The sequence below is a fragment of the Melitaea cinxia genome, chromosome 5, assembly GCF_905220565.1.
Source record: "Melitaea cinxia chromosome 5, ilMelCinx1.1, whole genome shotgun sequence".
Taxonomy (NCBI): Eukaryota; Metazoa; Arthropoda; class Insecta; order Lepidoptera; family Nymphalidae; genus Melitaea; species Melitaea cinxia.
In genome coordinates, this window is record NC_059398.1 from 6,199,693 (window position 1) to 6,226,051 (window position 26,359).

The window sequence follows — 26,359 nt, forward strand, 5'->3', positions numbered from 1 at the left end:
AAGACTAAATAACATTACTAATAACAATACTATATATTAATTAGACAAAATAATTATTTATACAACTGCTTAAAAGCAACAATATATACTAGCTACGTTTATATATTCACATTTATAAAGTGAAATAATGGGAGCTAATGAGATATACATATTATATTTATGCATCCAAATAAGACATCTGTTTGTGTGATAAAAGAATATAACCTCTAATACAAAGTGAGTAACGAAAGGTCATATTAAACATAAGGGTTCAAGGGTTTCTTCATTAGTAATATAGACCTATTTATTAAGCGATGGTACAATAATTTACAAAGCAATTAAGAAAATTATGTCAACCGTGTTGAATTTTGAATTAATTGTCGTACTAAGAGAGCACGAATACGAATACGGTAAGAGAGTACGATTACGAATACGAGAATACGGTCGGTATTAACAATCACTTAATTACGTTATTTGTTATAAGTGTAATTACAAGAAACTGGATTTGTGTAGTGTATTTATCTATTGATACTACAACGCTTTGCTGGTTTATTTAGGATATGGTTTCAAGGTAAACTATGATCGGGAGCGGGAACAGGATCCAAACTCGCTCCCAAGTTGTCGCGGAAGGTGCGGTTGGCGACGCAGGGCTTACCTAACCAACCTGCCAGCTAAGCCTGCCCTAACGCCGGACCAGCGGGTGATATACCGGGGGATTTATTACCCGCATTTCACAGTCCCGAGGAGGGAGGCAACCTTAGTGTTCGAAGGAGCCTCCCGGAGGTCGCTTTTGGTGATGGGCCCTAATTGGGCAACACCGGTGGGATCGCGGAAGTCCTTAGCGTTCCCGTGATCCCACCCCAGGCAAGCGAAGGAACACCTCTTGGGTTTTAGTCCATGCGAATCGGAAATACCCTCTAGCTCCCTAGGGCTGAAGGCATTCATTAGGGATTTCCTCTGGGTCAACAAAAAAAAGGTAAACTATGATGTTAATTTATTGTTGTTCTTTTTTGTCGGATCAACTAATATGTCTATGCCGGTAGACTTGCAGTAGACGCTATAGCTTATAAAAGTATACTAACAAACAGGTAATTTAATGTAGGTAGCAAATATCAATGCAGTTGAAACAGCAAGAGTCCTCTTGTATAATTACGATTAGTTGTATATAAGAAAATCTTTAATAATACAATCAAATCCGATACAATGAAATAATGCTGTACTGGCACTGGTACTGAGGTACGTCGACCTTACCGAAGATCACAGCTAAAGAATACTGTTTTCAAGCAGTGTTGTATCCCTGTTGGTGAGTAAGGTGATCAGAACTCCGGGGAGGGGGGGGGGAATGGGGATAGGGTCGGAAACGCGCATACGATGCTTCTGGTCTTGTCAGCGTCTATAGGCTACGGTAATCGCTTACCATCAGATGAGCCGTTCGCTTGTTTGCCGACCTAGTTATATATATATATATATATATATATATATATATATATATATATATATATATATATATATATATATATATATATATATATATAATAATCGTTGTGATTGCTAATAAATAATAACGCCTAGCTATTTAAAATAACATTAGCATATTAAATTGTATATAATTGTATTTTTGACATAGTTTATAGTGTCATTTAACTTATTTTGAAGGAATCTTTTTGTTATTTTTATTCAGATTAAAGGCATTGCCAGCTGTAGACTGAGTGAGAGCTACTTGATCTCTACAGTCCTAAATAAACACACATTTCATTAAAATAATTACCTTTCAAAGAATTAAAGGTTTATGAATAACATTATAAATATTTATGAAAACATTTAATCGAGAGCGGTACGGATCAACGTTTATCGAGGGTCTAATTTTATTGTCGACGAGAGAAACGCTAATATTGAACTTACCTAAACAACCACTCTCGAAGGTGCGGTAGCTACCGCCATGACTTACGCGAATGACTGACGCTAATATGTAGAAATTAATTTATTAAATTAAAAGAGTCAACGACCCAGTCTATATATTAAAATTCTATATATTAATATATATAATTTTTTTTTTTGTAAATAACGATAGTAAATATATAAACGATGCACATTTAAACTCAGTCGTCCGAAAACACAGTCAAACGTCCGGATTTCCACCAATATCTTTATGACTTTTTATCATGTCTAACATCGAACTCGCGTCCGCTAGCACTAACCACTTGTTGCACTTGCACAACCTGCACCAGCGCGTCGTAATTATTATCGAACAATATGAAGCAATTTTTCGAATTTCAACACGGCTAAAGATTTTAAATACATATATACATGTAAGAAGGCCTATAAGCGAAAAATAGTGAAGCTTAACTGGGTACAAAATATCTTTACAGGAGTAGAACAAAAAAATTAACTTATCTAAATTTTTCAAAAATTTAAAATCTATGTATTATAGGTATATATAATATCGAATTGTGCGAAACTAAAAATTTCGACTGCTACCTGTACGAAATAATTTAAAAATATTTCTTCCCTAGTTTGAAAGAGTATCACTTGAGAATGATTCAGCGGATTTGGTTGACCTTTGTTTTTGGGTTCTTAATTAATTATTGGGACAATGTTTGTGCATTTTTTGTGAAAATCAAAGAAAAAATATGACGGTATTCATTATGAAAAATACGACTTCGATCATAACAGTTATTACTATACATATATTCATATATAATACTATTAAACGACCAATTCTTGTATAGGTATATATAGAATCTTAATTTCGGAAACGGCTCCAATGATTTTCAAGAAATTTAGTATGCAGGAGATTTCGGGGGTGATAAAATCGATACAGCTAAGATTCATTTTTAGAAAATGTCGTTTTATACTTGTTTTTACAGTTTATATTTTTTATTATTATGTCGGTAAAATCGAAAAATATTATTAATATTTTATCACTATGTTATTCGTATTTAAATATGATTTTAAAACACGATTTACTAAAAATACCGAGCTAAGCTCGGTCACCCAGGTATTTGACTTTAAACAAAAATTAGAAAGGAAGTATTTACAAGGTACACTGCTCATTTTCTTCTTTAGTAAATTAAAATAATACAAAATTAAAGCTAATAAATAATATGTAAACTATTTATGTATGTATAATAATAATGAGACTATAAATAAATAAATAAAAACGTGCTTGCAGTGCTTCTGGCGTTGCAGGCGTCTATAGGCTACGGCAATCGCTTACCATCAGGTGAGCCGTATGCGTTGTTTGTCGACGTAGTTGCATAAAAAGAAAAAAAAAAATACCTACGAATTTTTAATGAAAAAATAAATTCAATTGTTACTCATGTATTAATTATAATAAAAGCATACATTTACATTTGCGTCGTAAGCTGTTTATTTGTTAACAGTAGTTTTTTTATCACGATACCAGAAATTTATAAACCTAATGGTTTCTCTTTTACAGCCGGAAAATAAACATTAAGGATTCACAAAGTCCGCTGAGTGTGAGGGTAATAACAATATCGTAACAATTTTACGACTTGAATAAATATGCCTGAACTTGAGTACCTAAAGATATCAATAGCTATATTAATGCAATATAAAAACTGTCTGTTGTAAACCTCATCCAATAGTTTTCCAATGAAAAAAATGGGTGTTGTTTTAAGACTAAGCGTAAGAAAATATATTATTCTTAGAACAATGGAATACGAATACTAAATATTGTACGGCGTCTATTTTTATTAAAAGAATCTTAATTATATTAATTTGTCGAGGTGAAACTACAGAACATTATTTTAAGAGTAGCAGATATCGTCATGACATCATATAAGTTGATAATTCCATAGCCACCCATTTTTTGTACAAAAATCGAAAATATTCTAATATATTGCGGTAAAATTCACGAAGATTATTTTAAGAGTGTCGTAACGATATCGTGTTAACGTAATTAAATTATAATATTCTTATAACAGTAGAAGAAGAATACGACAGTTGCAATAACAACGTTATGACCGGAGCATTTTATTTATCAGTAGGTGGTTCTCATAATAGCTTTATTGAGTCATCACGAGCCAATCGAAGTTTCTAACGCCATGATCTTTATTATCAATTTGAAAGCGATATAAAATTTCCTTCCTAAAAGCTGTTGTGGAATCGTAAATTTTTATTATTATTTCGTCTTAAGTATTATTAGGTTATTGTTGCTGTGTTACTTTGTATTTTGGTAATGTCAAACAATTCAATCAGTCATAAAAGTAAGTTTTAAATTTAGTTTGATGTTACTTTCAATTATTTATTGTATATCAATTTCCATATCAAGTATATTTTCATTAATTCAATTACTCACTGTATTTCTTCTCACTACTACATGTATACAGACGATATTCAAATTTATCGTCTTTCTACGCCTGAGAATATTGAAAGTGCAATCAACATAATCAATATGGACTTTGAAAAAAATTTTAATTGGAGCAAGCGATATGGACTTAGTATCAACCCTGGTAAGTCACTGTTCAGGCATGATTGCAAAAATAAATAATTAACCACCTGCTACCTATAATGGTACCAGCTTGCCTTACTGGAGCCACTGTCAGAGATCTCGACATTCACTTAGACAAGACGTTTTCATGGTCGGCTCATTTAAAAACAATTAGTAAAAAAAACTATTGCAGCACTGAGTTCGTTACGTCGCCTTAAATCCGTTCTGGCAATCTCTATCAAAACTATGTTGGCAAACATTCTTCTCTTATCTATTCTAGATTATGCAGATGCAAGCTATCCTAATTTGACCATTTTCTTTGGACCTTTATGACACGCAATTGATTTTCTTAGCAGTATATTATTATTACATTTTATACAAACTTATCCGAATGTAAAGCATTAAAAGAATTATTTAATATATATTGAAGAATTTTATAGGAGCTGTAGGTTAAGGACAAAACTGAAATTAATCAGTTATATATCCATTGCTGATCAGTCTTTTCCTATAGAAAAAATAAAAATAAAAAAATATTTTATTGTCTTGCTTGACAATAACATAGGCTCATAGTTGGTTAGTGCAATATAATTACTTAAGAACTATGTAAAACAAAATACAAACAAAAAATAAAAATGAATAAATTCAAATAAATAAATAGTTACCGCAACGTTGTTGAAATTAAATTAACATAATTATATAAAATAAAAATAGCTAACAGTCGGCTTAATAATTTTTATTCTCTGATTTTGTTTATTTTGTTAACTTCTGACACATTTCATATGTAGCTTACGTCCTAATTTTATCTCTCGTAAGCCCAGTATTGTAGGTAAAACGTAGGTTTTTCTATTTTTATTCATAATGAAAAGACATGACATTTAAAAAACAAAAGAATTCAGGCGGGGCAAATATTATGCAAGTTGCCACACATATGTGTTCAGTGTAATGACGTCGCTCGTTTTAATTTTCTGCTAATACGTAGCACACTTGGTAGTGTTATGTTAAAGTTGCTTATTTGTTACCACCGATATTCCAACCACGCATCATGCATAGAAAAAATACACTATAATCACAGTTGTATTGTAGACGATTTATCATCTATACAAATAAATTAAAATTGGAGTGTCTGTTCGCAATATAAAAATAATAACTTTACTAAATGCATAATACACGCTACAAATACCAATATAACATTTTTTTTTACAATTTTTGTCTGCTTGTCTGTCTATCTTGTCTGATTTTTACTGGCAGATAGATGATGTAGTAAGAAGTAACATAGGCTACTTTTATTTTAGAAATGTATTTATTTTATAAATCTGCGAACTGAACAATAACTTTTTTGTTAAATTCCACGCGGACGAAGTCACGGGCACAGCTAGTTAAATATAAGAACGCTCATTAACAGCTTTATGTATGTAAGAGTATACATTCTGATTGCACATTTGCAATAATTTTCGTTCCAAAATGTAAAGTTCTTACAGTTATTGGGAAAGTTGGATTAATAAATACGACTAACATTTTGCCATCATTTTGTAAAATAACATCATATCACATTTCCTTTTTTTTATCGGCGAGACGATGTTGTATTGTTATTTTGTACTAGCGACCCGCCCCGACTTCGCACGGGTGCAATGCTGATACTAAATATAGGGTAAAACCGGGATAGATGCCTCACTTTTTGAAATAGCCACCTAATTTTAAAAATATAATTTTTATACGAATAATTTTTATTAATGTAGCTAGCTCAATCCTTTATGTTGAATTATGACTATTTTTTTTCAACCTAGCCAATGCAGATTAAGCAGAAATTAGCTTTTCGTGAACCCTATTTTTTGAGAATAGATGCCTACCTATATGGATAGTTGCGCCACCATAAAAATAGTGAGTAGGATAGATGCCCTTTAAGCCGTGTAAACGAAAAACCCAAACCAAATGTTAGGTTAGGTTAATTCTACTCTTAAAACATCGATTGTCTCCAAGAAACATGGGCCATAGTAATGAAAAATTTTTTGTGTTTTTTATATCTTTTAATTGTTATAATTAGAATATAATTTTTATATCACACAGATTACTATACCTAATTAAATTTTTAGAGATTTTGTTTAACTAAAATATAAATTCTTAAGTTTCAACATGATATATATATATATATATATATATATATATATATCATGTTGTATATATATATATGTATAAATTTAATTAAATTTTACAAACATTTATTCAACAAAAGTATAAATTCTTAATTGTTGGTCTAAAATATTCATATCAAGTGTCAACATGCACATTGCACAATCATACTTTCTCATCGAAAGCTGACTGTAGTTGACTGTTTTCTATAGTCCAAGAACATACTCGAGCTCGCATTTCTTCCTTTCTTTTATATTTTCGTGGCATAGTTCTGCTAGAATCAGTAAAACATCCAAACATAAATATACGTAAATAATTAAAAAATATAACAGACACAACAAAAAAATTATACATATAAACTTACTCTGTATATGGTGAATGAAGGGATAGATGCCCACGTAAGGGCACGTATACCTCAAAAAATCAGGGCAACTATCCTTTATGATTGGGATAGATGCCCACGTATTTTTTTAATAAATTATTAACAAAATAGCATCTATTTACAACTATATGCAGACTCAATGACCCAGTATATAGACGTGATAAAAAATATAGCGGAATTTATTACTATTTATAAAATTATACAACCTTAAATACTAACCTTTAAAACTTTGACGTGTTTGTAAATTTCGCCACGGAGAAAATTACACACACGATCTAAACGCGTCCTTGCCACACGAATATCTGTGGATATCTGAGGTACGGGGTGACTTCGACTCCTACTTATGCGATTAATTTTTATTTGTGAGTTCGGGATGTTAGGTTTTCAGAACATGAGGCATCTAACCCACTGCGGCATCTCTCCCGGTTTTACCATACTACAGAATGTCTTTATTTATAGTGTGAAGCTAGCTTATGAGATGGTTATTAACATAACAACAACAACATTCAAATATGCGTCGTTAGATTACACGTTGTTACAGAATACGTTGAAGAAATAAAGGTTCACTGCTCGTTTCCCGTAGGTGATAGCGTGATAATATGTAGCCTATATGTTGACCCGACTTCTTAATAATATTCGTGCCAAATTTGACGTAAACCCATACAGTACTTTTTGAGTTTATCCCGGACATACATACAGACAAAAACACAAACAGACAAAAATTCTAAAAACTATATTTTTGGCTTCGGTATCGATTGTAGATCACACTCCAAGTATTCTTTTAATAAAATAATCAATGTACAGTTTGACTTTCCTACCATTTTATTATATGTATAGATGTATTCCCGAACGGTGATATAGGTATCAAATCCTAAATTATTGAGTGTTTAACGATTATCTATTCATATATTTATTTTTAGTTCTTTTAGTAATAAGGCCAGAAATAAAACCAAAAAATTTCTTATTAGAATTTATGTATACCACATACACATGAAAAAAATATTAATTATTTGCCAAAATATTTCCAATATTTTATCTTAATTATAGCTTCAGACTGGAAATAGTCTTAGTACAAAAACAGTGATAAACACACAAATGGCGTACATTGGGGTCATGTCTAAGTGCCTTTTTTTGAGTACAAAACAATAGAACACATTTCTGTACTTGTCTATTTGTAAGAGTCAAATTAGGGTGATTAATCGTCGTAACCTCGTATAACACTAGACCGACCTTGATGACTTGCGAAGGGTAAATTTCCACCATCGGTGTAAAAACCGCTAATATGTCAGTGGAACGCATTGTTATACAATGTACATTATATACTAACTGTACCTGGATACAATTTTTTCATGAAAATATTGATTTCTTTCAATTTTCTTTTCAAAGGTATTCTGCAACGATAATGAGGCAAAAGTTATAACAAGCTACATAATATTTACGCTTCAGCCTGTAATATCCCAATGCTGGGAATAGGTCTCTTTTCCCATGTAGGAGAAGGATCAGATCTTAATCCACCACGCTGATCCAATGCGGGTTGGCGGATATATTCCCTAGTATTATGAGTAACGATCGCTATCAGGTGTACATGATAACAACCGGGACCGACGACGTAAGGTGCTGCTCCTAAGCACGGTGGGGAGACCTACAAGGACTGCACAAACATCCAGACCACGGCAAACACTTGTATGGCCAATACAAATGTTTGTCATGTGCGGGCATCGAACCCGCAACCGCCAGCGCAACAGGCACAATCCTTAGCTGTGACCGTTGCGCCAACGCGGCGTCTAATCGCATAATATTTAACGCTATAAAATAAAGCAACTTACTTAAAAGTACTTAGTACTTAGTAGATTACTACTACTTAGTAGATTTACTATTAATTGTAAGTAATAAGACTTGAAATTAATAGTCAACAAGTCTTATGACTTACAATTAATAGTAAATTGTTATTATATTATTTATTAATTGTTGTTTTGTTAGATTTTTTATTTTAAATTTTGTATGTTTTTGTCATTATATACAGACTGTTTGACCCATAACTGCATTTCTTCAAATGGAGGGTTCTGTAGGTCTTATAGATCACGTTCCACGTGAAAAAAATATCCTAGACTATTTTTTAATATTACTTAAGCTACTTTAGCAACATACTTCTGCGTAAGCGTCTAATAATATTTTTCTTAGCCCTAAAAAACGTCGATACAGTGAAACAATAATACTAATTGCCGCATACAACTAAAAACCGCATATGGAAATAAATTCTTTTTCTCGTAGAATGTTTTTATTGTAAATAAATGTTATCATGCGGAATGAGTCTATCAAAGTAGCACGCGGTATGTGATCTATTACACCTATAGAACCCCTCATTTGAAGGAACGCATTTGTAGACCACCGATAAGTAGATATTAAAGAAGTTTTAGGCTGTAATTTATCAAATTGCTTCCCTGACTAAAGATCACTGGAATAACTCAAATACAACTGGGATCGACACCTTTACGTGCTCCCCTAAACACAATAGAAAGACTCGCATGATCGTAAACCTAGACGAGAAAGAAATATTAGTACAAATACAAATACCTGCACAGAGTGAAAACCAATCCACGATCGCCGGCGTTTAGGCGAGACATACCGCTACATCAGAACGGCTTTATATTTAATTAATTAACATCGGATGAAAAGACGGTAATAATGTTACAGTCAGAAAGGGTGCGATGTCGTCAGCGCTTTTATTCGAACACAAAATATAGTTTCATAAAAGAGCTGACTAGAGGCGGTTATGACCAGCATAAAAATTGTGTGAAAATTTTAGAATGTGTTGTTGAATGCGTGAACAAGAATTGCAAACACTTCGAAGAGGGATTTGTTTAAATAAGCTATATTTAACAGATAAATTACAGTAAACTAAAAAAAAAACCTTAAGTATATATATACATAATATAATAACTAAAAAATATTATTAAAAGGAGTCCCTTTAGGCAAGGTTCCGAAGATACTGGCAGCGTTCCCCCTTTGAATAGCTAGACTAATTCTTTGTCTGAAGTAGCTGCCAGCTCCTCGGTCTCCTGTGACGTCGACTAACCTTTTTTAAATAATTATTTTTACATCTAAAATGGCAACATAGGAATAATTAGATCCCAAAAATTACGGTCAAAACCTAACTATTACTCGTATATTTAACGCACTTTTAAAACTTCTTGTTCTCAGTGTACTACATAAGTTCTGTATTATATATAATAGTTGTACTATAAATCATTATCGTGTAGCTTGTATGCGTCAGTTCAAAAGAAATAGGAACATAAAGCCGGACAGACGTATTTGCTACAAATTATGAAAGAAACTGATTAAATTTTGTTTTTGTTTTTTAGTATTAATAAGAGAAAATATAATTTTTGATTGCATTATATTATACTAGATACACTGTGTATTTATACTTGTAAAAACTATACCAAATGGAAAAATATGTATTCGTTAGATTACCTATTGTGTTCCAATTGCAGTACATAATATTAAAATGTGAGCAACCAAAATTAAACACGATATAGTTTAAAGATACGCTTGATGGGTGTGTGGAAAGCGGAATAACTGTACTTCCAAATCTAATTATAACACACTTGTATAAAATCTCAATTTGCGTTGACTATTTTAAACCTTAAAATATGAGTCTATTTCTAACTTTTATCAATAATAAAGTTTTATGATTTCATTCCACGCCTCGGGAATAGTACTGTTATATTGCAAAAATGGATATTGGATTATATGTATGTGTCTCATTAATGTAATTTTTTGAAGAAAAAAAAATGTTATCGTACTTTAAAATGACATAACGTGGTTGCAAAAAGCTTTAAAAATGGCTATGCAATTAAAAAATATATATTGTACAGATATGATGACAAACTAGCACACTCCTTGATAGTTAACTAGTTTTGATAGATAATAATTGTGTTTGCTCGCAAACGAAAAAAAAAACCGACTTCAATTACATCGACAAGTAATACAACGTAGATCGACGAAAAAATAGTCAAGCAACTACGCGTTATCAAAGATTACTCAAAAAGTAGTTATCAGATTTCGATAAAATTTATATGTGACCACATGATAAACATCAGCTTTCGATTAAATTAAAAATTATCAAAATCGGTACACATAGTAAAAAGTTATTACGGATTTTCGAGAGTTTCCCTCGATTTCTCTGAGATCCCATCATCAGATCCTAGGGATATCCCCTTTCCAACAAAAAAAGAATTATCAAAATCGGTACATCCAGTAGAAAGTTATGCGGTATAATACAACGTAGGTCGACGAAAAAAGCGTCAAGTAAAAACGCATTATTAGATATAACTCGAAAAGTAGTTGTTAGATCTCAAATAAATTTAAATGGGACCAATTGGCAAACACCACCTTTCGATTAAAATAAAATTTGTCGAAATTGGTCTACCCGGTCAAAAGTTCTGATGTAACATACATAAAAAAAAATACAGTCGAATTGAGAACCTCCTCCTTTTTTGGAAGTCGGTTAAAAAACAAGGGTTCTTGCCAATCACAGCATAATGTCGGGCGGGATTTTATTTTTAAGTAGTCAACATCAATGTCTGTAACCATACAGCAAAATCAAATGAAATTGAGTGCATAGCATTTTTTTAATTTCATATTAAAAAGGTCGTTTTGATAAATAGTGCAAGTCATATTAGATAAACAAACAATTTTGGTAGCTCACGCAACTGCCTCTCTAGATATAGGCAGCGTATTTAAAAAAACTAGTGGTCGTCCAGTGGTCGATATTAGACCATAATTAATGTAAATTATAACATATATTAATAATTGAACATTATTAAGGTTCTGTTGTCAAAGACCATAATAATAAACAAAAGAGTATGTGTGTGTAAAATACATGGTAGTGTGTGTAATGTCTTTTTTATTAATTGAATGCATTTTTATGCATAATTTTTAATTTTTTTTTTAATTTTTTTAAAATATATATATATTTCTGCACTCCTTCTCTGTATAAACTATAAGTGAGATATTTCATACTCTCCCGTCACCGAAATTTTCGTAAAATGGTTTACAAAGTTTTTGCTTCACGTATTAATATATAATACTAGCTGCGCCCGCGGCTTCGCCCGCGTTGAAATCAGTCTATCACAAAGTTTTCCCGGCAAAGTTCCAGTGAAACTCTTATCAAAACCTCCCTCTTGAAGCCTTCTCTCCATTGGTGAAACCGCATGAAAATACGTTCAGTAGATTTTGAGAGAATAGATCACATACACTTTTGGGGACTTTGTTTTATAATACACTAACTGTTGCCCGCGACTACGTCCGCGTGGTTACGAAGATATGCATTACTATTAAGATCTATAACAAAAATTATTTTTTTATTTCAGTCATGTTATCACACTGAGTAACTTTTTAAAAGGCACGATTTAGTATAATTTAATAGTTATTTTTATAAATCCTCTCTATACACCACATTTTTAGTTTTATTTCCAGACTGCAGTATAAATAACCTATCAGACGAACTTATATATCAGCCCCAATTAAACCCCCTTAGCGGTAGAATATCGCAAAATCCATTCTTAGCGGACGTCTACTGACTAATATTTTCCCCCCGGCCAAAATTCATCTTTGTCCAACCTGGATGGATGGACCATCCAGAGGTTTTTCAGTTCTCGTGATGAGTGAGTCAGTGACCTTTCTTTTTTATATATATAGATTACGATGCATTATTTGGACACCTCTTCACCATCTATACATCATACATTTTAAATTTCAACTCTCTTACTACAAAAACATAGGACTTTCATACAAACTTCCAACCCCCGTTTTACTCCTTTAGGGATCGAGTTTGTAAAATCCGTTCCTAGCGGATATCTACGTCTTATAAGGAATCTACCTGCCAAATTTAGATTTTATAGCTATTATAGTTTTGGAGATTTCGTTATGAGTGAGTCAACCTACAATCCCCCGTTTTTATCCCATAAGGGAGTTGATTTCTAAAGAGACATTACTTGGACACCTTCTCAGCATCTATAGAGCACACGTTTTAAATTTCAACTCTCTTACTACAAAAACAGGACTTTCATACAAACTTCCAACCCCCGTTTTACTCCTTTAGGGGTCGAGTTTCGTAAAATCCGTTCTTAGCGGATGTCTACGTCGTATAAGGAATCTACCTGCCAAATTTTAAGTTTATAGCTGTTATAGTTTTGGAGATTTCGTTATGAATGAGTCAAGAAGCTACCATCCCCCGTTTTAACCCCAAAAGGGAGTTGATTTCTAAAGGTACATTATTTGGACACCTTCTCACCATCTACAGAGCGTACATTTTAAATTTCAAGTCTCTTACTTCAAAAACATAGGACTTTCATACAAACTTGCAACCCCCGTTATACCCCTTTAGGGTTCGAGTTTCGTAAAATCCGTTCTTAGCGGATGTCTATGTCCTATAAGGAGCCTACTTTCCAAATTTCAAGTTTGTAGGTGTTATATTTTCGGAGATTTCGTGATGAGTGAGTGACCTTTCGCTTTTATATATATTATAGATTATAGATATAGAAGAAGACATTTGCAAGAACCGTCAGTTACCTAATATTTTGCGTTTCTAATTACGTATGTTATTGTACTGATATTACATTTTAAAAAATGTCTAAGGTGCAAAAATTTAATCAGAAAAATTAATAAGTTAAACTAAACTTAATTTATCTTTTTCATTTTGACACGTGAACGTGGCACTGTGATCGAGAATATAATATTAATTTTATGATGATAGTTAGGTTTAAGAAAAGGTAGCATCTTGCGTGCCTCGGTGACATATGTACTATACGATACAATAATATGATGATACATTATTGTATGACGCCGCGTTGACGCAACGGTCACAGCCATGAATTGTACCCGTTGCGCTGGCGGTTGCGGGTTCGATCCCCGCACATAACAAAAATTTGTATTGACCATACAGGTGTTTGCCATGGTCTGGGTGTTTGTGCAGTCCTTGTGGGTCTCCCCACCGTGCCTCGGAGAGCACGTTAAGCCGTCGGTCCCGGTTGTTATCATATACACCTGATAACGATCGTTACTCATAGTAGGGAATATATCCGCCAACCCGCATTGGAGCAGCGTGGTGGATTAAGTTCTGATCCTTCTCCTACATGGGGAAAGAGGCCTATGCCCAACAGTGGGTTATTACAGGCTGAAGCGTTAACATTATTGTATATATAAACAATAACAATTGTAACAATAAAAATGGTAAGGTACGGATGACAACTAATAATGATCAAAATAACTTCGGAATGACGTTTTTAAAGTTCGTGAAGATACAAAAAAAATAAATGTGAAAAAAAGGCTTCAGTTCCAGAATTTAGTGATTGAGGAAAAACAATCAGGTTACATTTTTTAATATAGCCATTCTCAGTTCAACTCCAATCACATATTTTACGTGTATGGTGTATACATAAATTATCATATTAGAATACTACCGTATGTATAGGTAACTTGTACGGTATTGGATCAACATACATCTAATTAACTCTCGAAAAGATAAGTGAAGTAGGATAAATACCTAAGACGAAGTGGTCACTTCCACACTACACAACTACCATAACTGACATAGCTCTTTAACTTTGTAGAATTAAACTGCAGCGGTCTTGTTAGTCGAAGACTTGACCATTGTTACAGTTTCGTCCTTAATTGGACACCGTGTTTACGTAGTTTTGGTACATCTCTGCTAGCCAGTACTCATATTTAAAGATATTTCAATAAAAGCATTTATTGTCTTAATTAATAAAATAATATTTTCCAAGTGTTAAACATGAAAAACATAAGAAATGGAATTCATATTCATAATATTTTAAGTTCAAAACTTACTACGTTCTGTTTTCAAAATCTGATCCTATTTGTGCTACAAAAGCATCTCAAACTTAGCACTTAAGCTACATAATTTCCAATCCTATGGGAATGTCGGGGGGCCTTCGTATAGTGTTATTGTAGTGTGTGTGTGTGTGTGTGTGTGTGTGTGTGTGTGTGTGTGTGTGTGTGTGTGTGTGTGTGTATTTGGATACTTTTAGTCAAGTATCACCGGCTATCTACGTCAAGTTTCGTTATAATTAGTTCAGTCCATCAAACCTACTGCCAGTTACCTAAATTTTTACAGCGACGCTCTAACAAGATAGAGTTATGTCACAAGCAATTCTTACATATCTGTAAATGAAATCGTGATGACAATTACCATCAACCGGATTTCCTCGCAAATACTGTCAGCTTTTTAAAATACGAGTATTTACACATGTTTAAAATAAATTTACCACAATTTAAAATAATCTATATTTGTTATAAATTCTAATTTGAGTATTTTTTTTTATAAATAAAATTGATTAGATGAATAAGTTTTTTTGTAAATTTTGTGGTACATTATTAAAAGTTGCTAACGGATAAAAATTACAAATAATCTTGCTCTGTCACATGGACGCTGAGCAATAAACATAAAATTCAACTTATGTAACCAACATGAAAATTTAACTTTTTTTATTTGACGCGTATTGACAGTAATGTAGCAAACGCTAAAAAAGTTTTAAATCACCAGTTTCATTTGTTTCATTTATTATCTGTGGTTGTTTATAGAGCGATAGAATTTTTTATACAATTAATGGGAAATTTATGTGAAATTCTCGTTTAAATGTATTTCTTACTTAAAATTTGAGAGATTTACTTATTTACACAACCAAATTCTATCCTCTACCAAATTCTCGATGGTTTAGTAATAGAGGTTACTAAAAAGCGATAAGACCGCATAAATGACTACAGTAAAACGTTAGATAAATAAATTATAATAACATCGGTGTCTGAATCTTCATAAATCTCAGATGACTCCGATTTTACATACCTTTTATATTTAATAAAAAAAAAAAAAAAATACAATCATATTTATAAATTAAAAGGTTGTTTACACATAAATGCTTCATTTATAAGATTAGTTCTCGCTCAACTACACAAACGTTATGTACCTAAGGCAAATCCAGGTTCATGAGGGCCAGTAAATTATATTAAAGTCTTTGAAATCTCAACGTAAGACAAGCTTTGAGCTTTATTAATAAACCTCGTAAATTTAGGAAAATTAACAATGTAAAGCTTAAAGCGCTATTTATTCAAACGTTTTATTTTGTTTGGATTATTTTCCACAAATTTTCTTTCCCGCTATTTATTTGTATACAATTATTACTACCTTAGAAGTTTAAAGGCTTCCTTTCACGATCATTGAAGTCATAGAAGCGTGAAATCAAAAGATATAAACTACACTACTCAACCAATCATCATGAAACTTTGTACACATATTCTTGGAGGTATTAGAAGTAACATAGGATACATTTTATGACAAAAAAAATATTTTTTACGAAATATAAAAAAATGTTTGTCAAAAAATCTCAAAATCTAGTTACGTCAACACCATCTAGCAGTCCAGTAATGAAGTTCCAAGCCTGAGTACTGTAATACCGTTACACTGTATTATCGACGGTAATGTCAATATCCAATCCAATTAACTATAGTTTTAGCTGTTTGAGATTTTTCTATATTTATTGTTATTTTTTTCTGTCATTATATATATATAATATTATAAATTACAAACAATAATACAAAAATAAATATATCTATATAATATATTATGTCATAATGTTTTCTTAATTCCGACGTTATTTTTATTACTTAAAGTGATAATTTGACATATCGTACACGAGAGACTGTGTTTTATTCTGTCCATAACAAACGCCATCTGTGCCCATTTGGCCCCACAAGACAAATGCATGAAACATATCATTATTTACTAATTTTGATCTAAATTTAGAAATAACGAGTTTTTATAAATGAATTTGATAGATGTTTTTCTCATTCAGTTTATATCATCACACTGCTGGGCATAGGCATCTTTCTACACGTAAGAGAAGGATTGGAGCTTAATCCTGGTGGATTTAAAAATATTTTTTTATTTATAAATTTCTACCTTAGAAACTTAAAGACTTCACGATCATTGAAGTCATAGAAGCGTGAAATCCAAAGCAGCATATAAATATGCTGCTCCATTGAGGGTTGGCGGATATGTTCCCTACTATAAGTGGCGATCGATATAGGTATTTATGATAACAACCGGGACCGACGGCTTAACGTGCTCTCCGAGCACGATGGGGAGACCCTCAAGGATAGACGTCCAACCCGGAAAGGAATATTTGTACAAAACCAAATATCCATCTGGACTTTTCGAGCGACATTTGAACCCGCAACCCGTTGGTGTTTTAGGTTGCTACTCGCGCCATTACACCAGTGTGGTTATTTTCTCTGACGTTGCATGAAAGAGTGAAAACTCTTTCTTGTAAACTATGGGAACAAATATTTTAAACGAGACAAATTCTCTTACGGTTAATCCTACTTATTTGCCTACATTGAAATTCATTTACATGAAAACGGTGAAACTGTGGTAAGTTTTTTGGCAATCATTTTGTTTTTATATTTTTTCTTAATCGAAAAAAAATAGCCTGACGTTTTTATTTAAGAGTATTCGATCGAACTATAAAACGAAAATTTAAGTCTAAATTCTTGTTTTATCATCGTCATCGTCATCATCATTTCAGCCTACTGCAGTCCACTGCTGGACATAGGCCTCCGTAAGTTCGCGCCAAAAATGGCGTGAACTCATGTGAGTTGCCCATAGTCACCACGCTGGTCAGGCGGGTCGCAGGGCTGACTTTGTCGCACCGAAGACGCTACTCCCCGTCTTCGGCCTATGTATTTCAAAGCCAGATTTGGATATTTATCACGACATTGGTCGGCTTTATAAGATCTAAGTTGGTAGTGGAACTTTATTATCCCTCAGTCGTCTCTTACGACACCCACTGGAAGAGAGGGGGTGGCTATATTCTTTAATGCCGTAGCCACACAGCAATTCTTATTTAATTTGATAGAATTCATCCATTGCTTTCTACGTACAAGGTAACATTATTTGTATGAAATTTGCTTTTTGTAGTAACCTTTCAAAGGTCAACCAATCAAAATATATTTCCGTACAAATTAAATGGTTCCTTGTCTTTCTTCTTTGGGTTATATAAACACAAGCTTCGTTCGCAATATGTTAGTCGTGTTATGAAATAAACATAAAAAAATATATATATAAGGGTAATAAAAAAACATAATTAATGTTCTCGCTTATGATAATATTTGTTTATTACGGTTCCATTGCCAGAATACGCTAAAAACCCCGCCATTTAGAATCTCTGCGGTGACTTCGCCTGACTGTCACAAGGACACACTTTTTCGTAATAGGTGAAAAACCAACTTCGATTTTTATTGTAATTTATTTTGTTTTATTTTATTATATTTTATTATTATTTATTTTTACAATTATTATATTAATTACAATTAATAATCAATTAAATTTGCATTATTAGATATAACTCAAAAAGCACTTTTCAGATCTCGCTCATATTTAAATGAGACTACATGACAAGTACAAGCTTTCAATTAGAAAAATTGTCCAAATCAATTCACACAGTAAAACTTATAAAATACATTAAAAAATACAATCGAATTGAGAATCTCCTCCTTTCTATCTCTAATCTAGAGTCTCATGTAGTTTTTGAATAAACAATCACTGTTTCATACAATTTTTTAACGAATCAAAATATTACTTGTATGTACTTTATAAATGACAGTCTCATAAATGGTCTGGGTACGCGCGCAGCTAGTGTACAATACGAACTTTTGCCACGCATAGGTAACCGCAGGTAGCCGCCGTAACCGCCAATGTAAACATATTTTTAGAGAGATTTATGATGTTTACTAATTTTTAGGCGTAATAAATATCATTTTTTTCTTCATATATTACATTTAGCTACGTAGAATGATTTAGGTGGTGTACCATAAAAAGTTGTGCCACCTAACCGTTTCGCTAAAACGAAATTTCGTTGATCCGTAAATCTATGACGCAGATATTTTCTAAAGTATTATCTGATACAACATTAAAATAACAACACAACGCAACACTTTCAACAACCTACAGTAGTATTAACTCCTGTGTCGCGGGTCCGGAAACATATATTTGTAATACCTACCATCAAAATGACAGCCATCATAACCACTCCGCCAAAATGTCGACATAGCTCTATATTATAATATGTATAAATTTTTTAACGTTAGTACTATATTTTTCTAAACAAACATTAGTACATACCAAATTAGAGAGAATAGCTTAGGTAATAAATATTTATTTATTATAAACATTTGTTTTTATGTATTAAAAATATTTGTGTAAATATACGCTCCGTGTATCCGTAAAACCTGTGATTCGTTAGCGGAAGTCACGTAGGCCGCTTGAAAACCGATTTTTCTCCGAATATCTAGAACTGCGCTGTGTTTTTAATCCAAATAAAACTAAAGCCTATTATGGCATTAATATTCATGCTTAATAGACGATATCGCTTCAGCCTGTAACATCCCACTGCTGGGCATAGGCCTCTTTCCCCATGTAGGAGAAGGATCAGAGCTTAATCCACCACGCTGTTTCAATGCAGGTTGGCGGATGATAATATACGACATACATAAACATAAATAGATATACATTTTTTAAACCCAGTGCCTAATTTTCAAATATCTATAAACCGTGTTAAGATTTAAACATAGTGATAAGCAAACATTCACCTGTTTCAAATTTACTATCATGTCTATTAGACTAGGCCAAAAATTCGACAATTTTTTGAACGATACTGTGAAAATATCATTCATTATGACAAAAAAAAAATTATCGTGAAAGTTTGAGCCCTCAATAATAATTTTAAGGGTATTACGACTATTGGCTTTTTAACAGTAATCGCATTCTTTTACTCAAAACTCGCCAATTATCAATCCGAAAAATTTGAACATGCATCATTCTTAAAGTAAATTAAATTTCCTAGAAAAAAGCTCATAATAAATTAATGTAAAATAAGCCGTTTCCTTGTAATCGTCCCTAAACATTGATTTATTTTTTCAATTTTACGTTTCGATTTTGAACTTTTATATAAATAAAATATTTTTATGGTTCAAAATACTTAAAATAAAATTTAATACTCAACAAAAAAAAAAAAAAACATTTTAAATTTAATTCCCTCCTTTTCATCATTTGTTCAATTACATCGACAAGCAATGCAACGTAGGTAGTAAATAGGAAAGTCAGTTATAAAAAATACAGTCGAATGAGAACCTCCTTCATTTTTTGACGTCGATTAAAATAAATCAATCTAAAACATTTTAAATATTTTAACGCAAATCTTAATTTATGTCACTTTAATTGAACATGTCAAAATTTTATAATATCTTTAAGGCATTAATAGTTTAGGCTAAATTAAGCGTGAACCGTCAAATGTTAATGCTAATTTAATACTGATCGTTAAAAAAGCATACCTAATAATAACAAAATCTTAAGACCTACAAAATACAATTGCTTGCAATTAATTCGCTTATACCTGCTTAGATATTATATTCAAAAAGAACTTATTTGAAATATAATTTTGATTTTTATAAATATATAATGAATAAGTGTGTGTTTGTTAAAATTCATTCTCAAGATTATATTTGTAAATTGTATTGAAAACTATATAATATATATAAAACTCGTAGTAATAATTTTTTTATCTCGTACTTTGTTCAGACTACTAATTAGTGAGTGTATAAAATTTTCGTGGAAACAAGAGACGTTCATGGATACGAGCAATTTAGTTCAATGATATTAATTGCGCAAACTTTGCTTCGTCTCGAACAAGTTACAAAGGTATATGATTATTTACGCCTCTGAAAAGTGTTACAAGTACGACGTACATAAATATAAACAATAATATTAATTTGACTGTTAACTAAAACGTCCCACAGTTGGGCCTAGGTTTCTTCTTATAGTAAGTAAAATTTAGTTTCAGATAAATAATAAAAATACATACCTCGGTGGCCTTCTGTCCTCCTCGGGTTCCTCTTTTAAGAATGATGGCTGTAAACTAAAACGCCGACGGAATTGATGTCTACCTTTCATATCGCTCAAGTTAATAGACACTTAACACATACTATCACGAATTTTTGTCGGGGCACGTAAACTCTCTAAGGGCAAGGTAAACGTGCGTTACGTGGGACGCTCAGGCGGCGAGTGGTGGCCGGGACGCTACGGAGTAGACATCTACGCAGCTTCAGGCTAGAGCTTGAAAACCACTATGAAAATAATATTTCTAACTTTTTCATAATATAATAAGTTGTGTTAACGAACCTGTCAGCTGAGAAACATAAAAAAAATGATACTGCTATTGTACATAAGATTATCTGTCTCTATGTTCACCCAAAGCCAAGTTCTGTTCGTATTTTTCGTTTTGTCACAATCGATTTTCACTTTGTTTTATCGCGAAAGTTATCGAATCCGGCACTAGATTATGTCTGCTTCATTTTGTTAATATCAATACATTTATTAGGAACGTTTAATCATAAAATGAAATAGAAAACAAAACTGTTTGATCATTATGTACACATTTGTCAGAAAATATATTTCTTATTTCAGAAATACTTAAATATCTAACGAACGTATTTCTAAATATTTTAATACAATAAGCTCAATCAAGAGTATTATACTGATTGCAGGTTCTATAAACAGCAACCTTAATAAAATAAAAGAGAATCTCTCCCAAATAAATTCTGATTGAGTATACAAAGGATTAAGTACGAATAGGTATGTACGTAGAGCCAGCCTGTTGCTTCGGAATCTCGACGTACATCTATTAGATGATATAAAATATTCAAGCGATAAGTGTTTTCACGAACTTTTCCGAAACGGGCTTTCTGTTCGTGAAGATTTTAATTGAATAGAAAATTTTGTTTAATTCCGCTTTAAAGCTTTGTCGTACTTTTCTTATATAAGTATATTGAAAATTCACTACTTTATAAAAATGGTAGGAATAAAGTTTTACGCTGTAGTAAGTGTTATGATTGCTAATAAAGTATATATTTGATAAATAAAGAATTATTGTATCAATAAACGTAAACAGCTTATGGCGGTTTCTTCATTTTAAAAATAGTTGTATATAAAGTTACAAGAAGATTTTATTCTTTTAACTTAAAGAAAGTGAAGGAGGCAATTTAAGAGGGTACGCCGCTGTTAAATATTTACTTTTATAACGAGGCCGGGTCGTCGGTAATATAGATATTTTATCTACGATTTAATTAAACATTTGTAGACGTCTTAAAGGATTACAATTAATATTATGTAAATTAACCATTGTGTGAGGGATTAATTTAACGTTTCTGTTTTTTATTAGTTTTGTTATTTCCAATTATTTTAAAAAATAACCTTAGCAATATTCATTAGTATTACAAAAAGATCACTGTATCTCAACACATGTATTTCCTATACAGGTAAAGTACATGTTTATTATTATTTATATAGTTCAAATAGAGTGTAAAAAGTTCCATTAAAATTTTAAATAATTTCTGAGGAATTAACAAAATAAAATAACTGAAAGGGTGTATGCACATTTTCGTATTCACCATTAATTACTAGAGGGCATAAATTCGATACCTTAGAAATTATCTTAAAGTTATTAAAGTTGATTGTTTGAAACTCAAATGGAACAGAATCGTAAATTACTTTAGCAAATTAGAACGACAGAGCTGGTCGTTGTCATCGAGCACGTACGCATTTTACAATTAGGTACGCGGATGTATCTTTAACTTGTCTTGTCCATACACTAACTAGTTCACCCAACTTTGCTCACGATCGGAACCGTATTAACCAACCATTAATCGGTCGTTAAACGGTCTATTTCATGTAGAAAACTCGGAAATTCCAGAATATGTATTACTTAAACTTTTTTTTTATGCAAACGTTTAGGAAACTGTATTTGCTATGCCTGGATTATACTCTTGTTTTCTATATGAGAATAATAAGATTCTCGTCTAATAAACAATAAACTTAGTCTAATATGACAAGTTTGTTTACGTTTTCGGTTTTTCTATTTCTACGAAAATAACACCGACTAATTGGTTCTTGGTACTCTAAGGTACACAGGATTTACCTTATAAATATCTTGTATATAATTAATAAAATTTGCGTACCTAATGTAAGAGATAAATTTATTTTCATGTAATCGATAAATTATGAAAGTACTTTAAGTATACTCCGAAATGATATTATAAATTATTTTTCTAGTGAAAAGTTAAGTTCGTAGAAGTGTGTTACTATACTTATATAATTATAATTGTTAAACACCATGCTACGACTTATCGTAGCGTAATTGTACCTACGTCTACGCGGTTGAAGCTGTGAGAGGCTCATACAGGAGGCAGCTACAATGACAAAATTTGAAGTGTTTTTTGTTTAATTGCTTAAACAAGCAAATTTTTTTTAAACCTATTAATAAAATTTTCAAATTATGTTCTTATTACATGTACATATGTGGTTGTACTAACAATTTCAAATCATCTAAATTAAATACCAATAAAATAAACAATAGGATGTCTTACTTACCTAATAGAAATAATACTGACATATAATAATTATTTACAAAACCAAACAAAAAAATAGAAATACGAAGAAATTATACTAATGATAAAACGGGCCAGTGTGAATGCAAAAAAGGAAACCAAAAAGGCCTTTCGATAAGGAGGACTAAATGTCTCATGATTATAAGTAAGTAGTGAAAAATTGTTTTCAAATTTCTACGTGCTCTCGTGTGAAGAAATATGGGCGTAGAGCGATATATGGTCGTAGTTTCGTATTTTGTATTACAAATTTCGTATTCTGTATAACTGTGGTAGGGCACAGCAGGAAATTTCCTGCTCAAAATATGGAGCAGCCCGACTGTGGCAGTGGTGTGGACCTCGACCTTACAGAAAATCACAGCTAAATAATACTGTTTTCAAGCGGTGTTGTGTTCTTGTTGGTGAGTAGGATGACCAGAGCTCCTTGGGGAATTGAGGGTAGGTTCGGCAACGCGCATGCAATGCTTCTGGTGTTGCAGTCGTCTGTAAGCTACGGTAATCAATCAGGTGGAGCCGTACGTTTGTTTGTCGACCTAGTTGTATAAAAAAAATCGTGTGAAAATTTTATCCTTATTTGCGCTTTTAATTAAAGAACTATCGTGAGCGTTTCATGTACATAAACTTTTTAATAATATAGGGCAAAATAAAATACAGCATATATTTTTTATTACTTAATTTATTTTAAATAGCTATTAATACAAATTCAGTGCAAAAAAATTGCTGTTAATTGTTAATATGTACTAGTACTTAAAGCGACAACTTTTTGAAGCGTCTATTTATGAACAATAAAATATAATTCAATTGAGCGCGCTCGACGCTCCTAACGATGTTGTGTTTTGTTTTCTTTATTATTGTTTGTCACTCTACATATCAAGTACTTATAGCTTGTCTAAATGGCTTATTTCAACTCATCAATTTGAATGCGACATTCTAATTGACTACTATTTGATTGGTCAAGGAGCTGACTAAGCTAATTAACCGATGAGTTACAATATTCTTAACAAAAATTTAATTTTAGATGTATTTCCATACAAAAAAATAAAATTGGAGTGCCTATTTGTAATATTAAAAGAGCCGCTTTTCACTAAATGCATATGACTATATACACGGTACATATACAATTTTTGTATGTCTATCTGTTTGTTTCAGCTAATCCCTGAAACATCTGGACCAGACCGGATTTGACGGAACTTTCACTGGCAGATAGCTGATGTAATAAGGAGTAACTTAGGCTACTTTTATTCTAGAAATTTATTTATTTTAAACAATAATGTTTTTTAATTGCACGCGGATGAAGTCGCGGGCACAGCTAGTTTAATTATAAATGTATTATATCTATGTATACTCATTTTAAAAAAAGCAATATCATTAGACTGTGAGCAATAAAACAAAGTTAAGTTTGCTTACCCTAAAAACATACACATGTGTGTTTATATATAAGAGTATATATATTTTTTTTTTCAAATATTTATCGATTTGTTCATCCTTCCAGCACTTAATGTAATAAATAAGTAAGCAGCGCTGTTACAATACTGTAATTGCTCACATCAGTCAGAATTTAGGTGCTGCCCCGAAATCTAACGTTGATCATAGAGGATCATAAGTACGCCACACTTTAGAAGCCACTAATTTTGAAATTAAATACCATTACAAACTCGTATACTGTACAAATATGGATAAAACACTGCTAGAACAAGTATAAAACATTTCTTTCGCTTTTATTGCCGAAGTTATTAATAACTCGCGGACCCTGCGAACTTTATAAAGATTTTTTTTTATAAATATAGGATTTCTTTTTTTAAATTTTCTTTTGAAGAAAATTAAAAAATTGAACGGAACAGACTAAAAAATACACAATATGGCGCAGTCATTCGGAAGTTATGCACGTACATACATTTCGACGATTTGTTTTTGTTTATCTATACATATAATAAAATGGTAGGAAAGTCAAAGCTGTACATTAAATATTTTTTTTAAAGAATACTCGTGGTGTGATCTACAATCGATACCGAAGACAAAAATATAGTTTTCAGAATGTTTGTCTGTTTGTCTGTTTTTCGGTATGTATGCCCGGGATAAACTCAAAAAGTACTGCATGGATTTACTTCAAATTTGGCATGAATATTATAAAGAAGTCGGGTCAACATATAAGCTACATATACGCTATCACCTACGGGAACGAGCAGTGAACCTTTATTTCTTCAACGCATTCTGTAACAACGTGTAATCTAACGACGCATATTTGAATGTTGTTGTTATTATGTTAATAACTATGCTATAAGCTAGCTTCACACTAAAAAATCACGCAGTATAAGTAACTTAGGCCGATAAACATAATTAAATGAATATAAGTAGTATCAAGACAATTTTAAAGCAGCACCATCTATGAGATTTCAAAAACATCATCATCAATCCGTTTTTGGATATAAATAATTTAAATTTGATCATGTTGGCGAGGTTAATATTTGTCAGTACTAGGCCAAGGCCGCACGCGTCGCCGTTATGGCTGGAAATTAATGTATCTACATTTCATTTATTTAAATTGAAATGTATGGGAATTAGGTAAAAAATTAAAAACCTATTTTTTTTTACATAATTCGAATGAGAATCATGTACCGAATATCCTCCTTAAATATTGATAGTAATTCACCAGTTACCTGTATATAGCGGATGTATTTATACGCTTGAAAAAACGAAGAGGTATGATAGTGTTGGCATGACCTGATATGATACGAGTGAAAAAATCAATCTTACAAAAGACAGTCTCCCTCTATTACTGCACTTTTTGTAGATATTAAATGTAAAGAAGAAACGGGAAAATTAATGTTATTTTAAAAGGTATAATCGTAAGTATTTTTGGTGCTGTATAGCGTTCACGTATACGACGTCGGGGGCAGCAG

At 31.9% G+C, this 26,359-nt stretch overlaps 1 protein-coding gene across 2 annotated transcripts in view; it reads right to left on the reverse strand.

Annotated features, from left to right (window-relative positions):
- The window catches only part of LOC123653990 (ras-related protein Rap-1), a 48,141-nt gene extending 27,171 nt beyond the window's left edge, over window positions 1-20,970 (reverse strand). The window contains exons 1-2 of one of the 2 annotated variants that reach the window (XM_045589953.1): window positions 20,882-20,970; window positions 5,223-5,237 (exon numbers count right to left, since the gene is read on the reverse strand). In XM_045589953.1, coding sequence (XP_045445909.1) covers window positions 5,223-5,237; window positions 20,882-20,970 — 104 coding nt within the window. The remainder of the gene's footprint in view (window positions 1-5,222; window positions 5,238-20,881) is intronic. The other variant, XM_045589952.1, reaches the window with a different exon arrangement.
- Window positions 20,971-26,359: the final 5,389 nt, after the last annotated feature.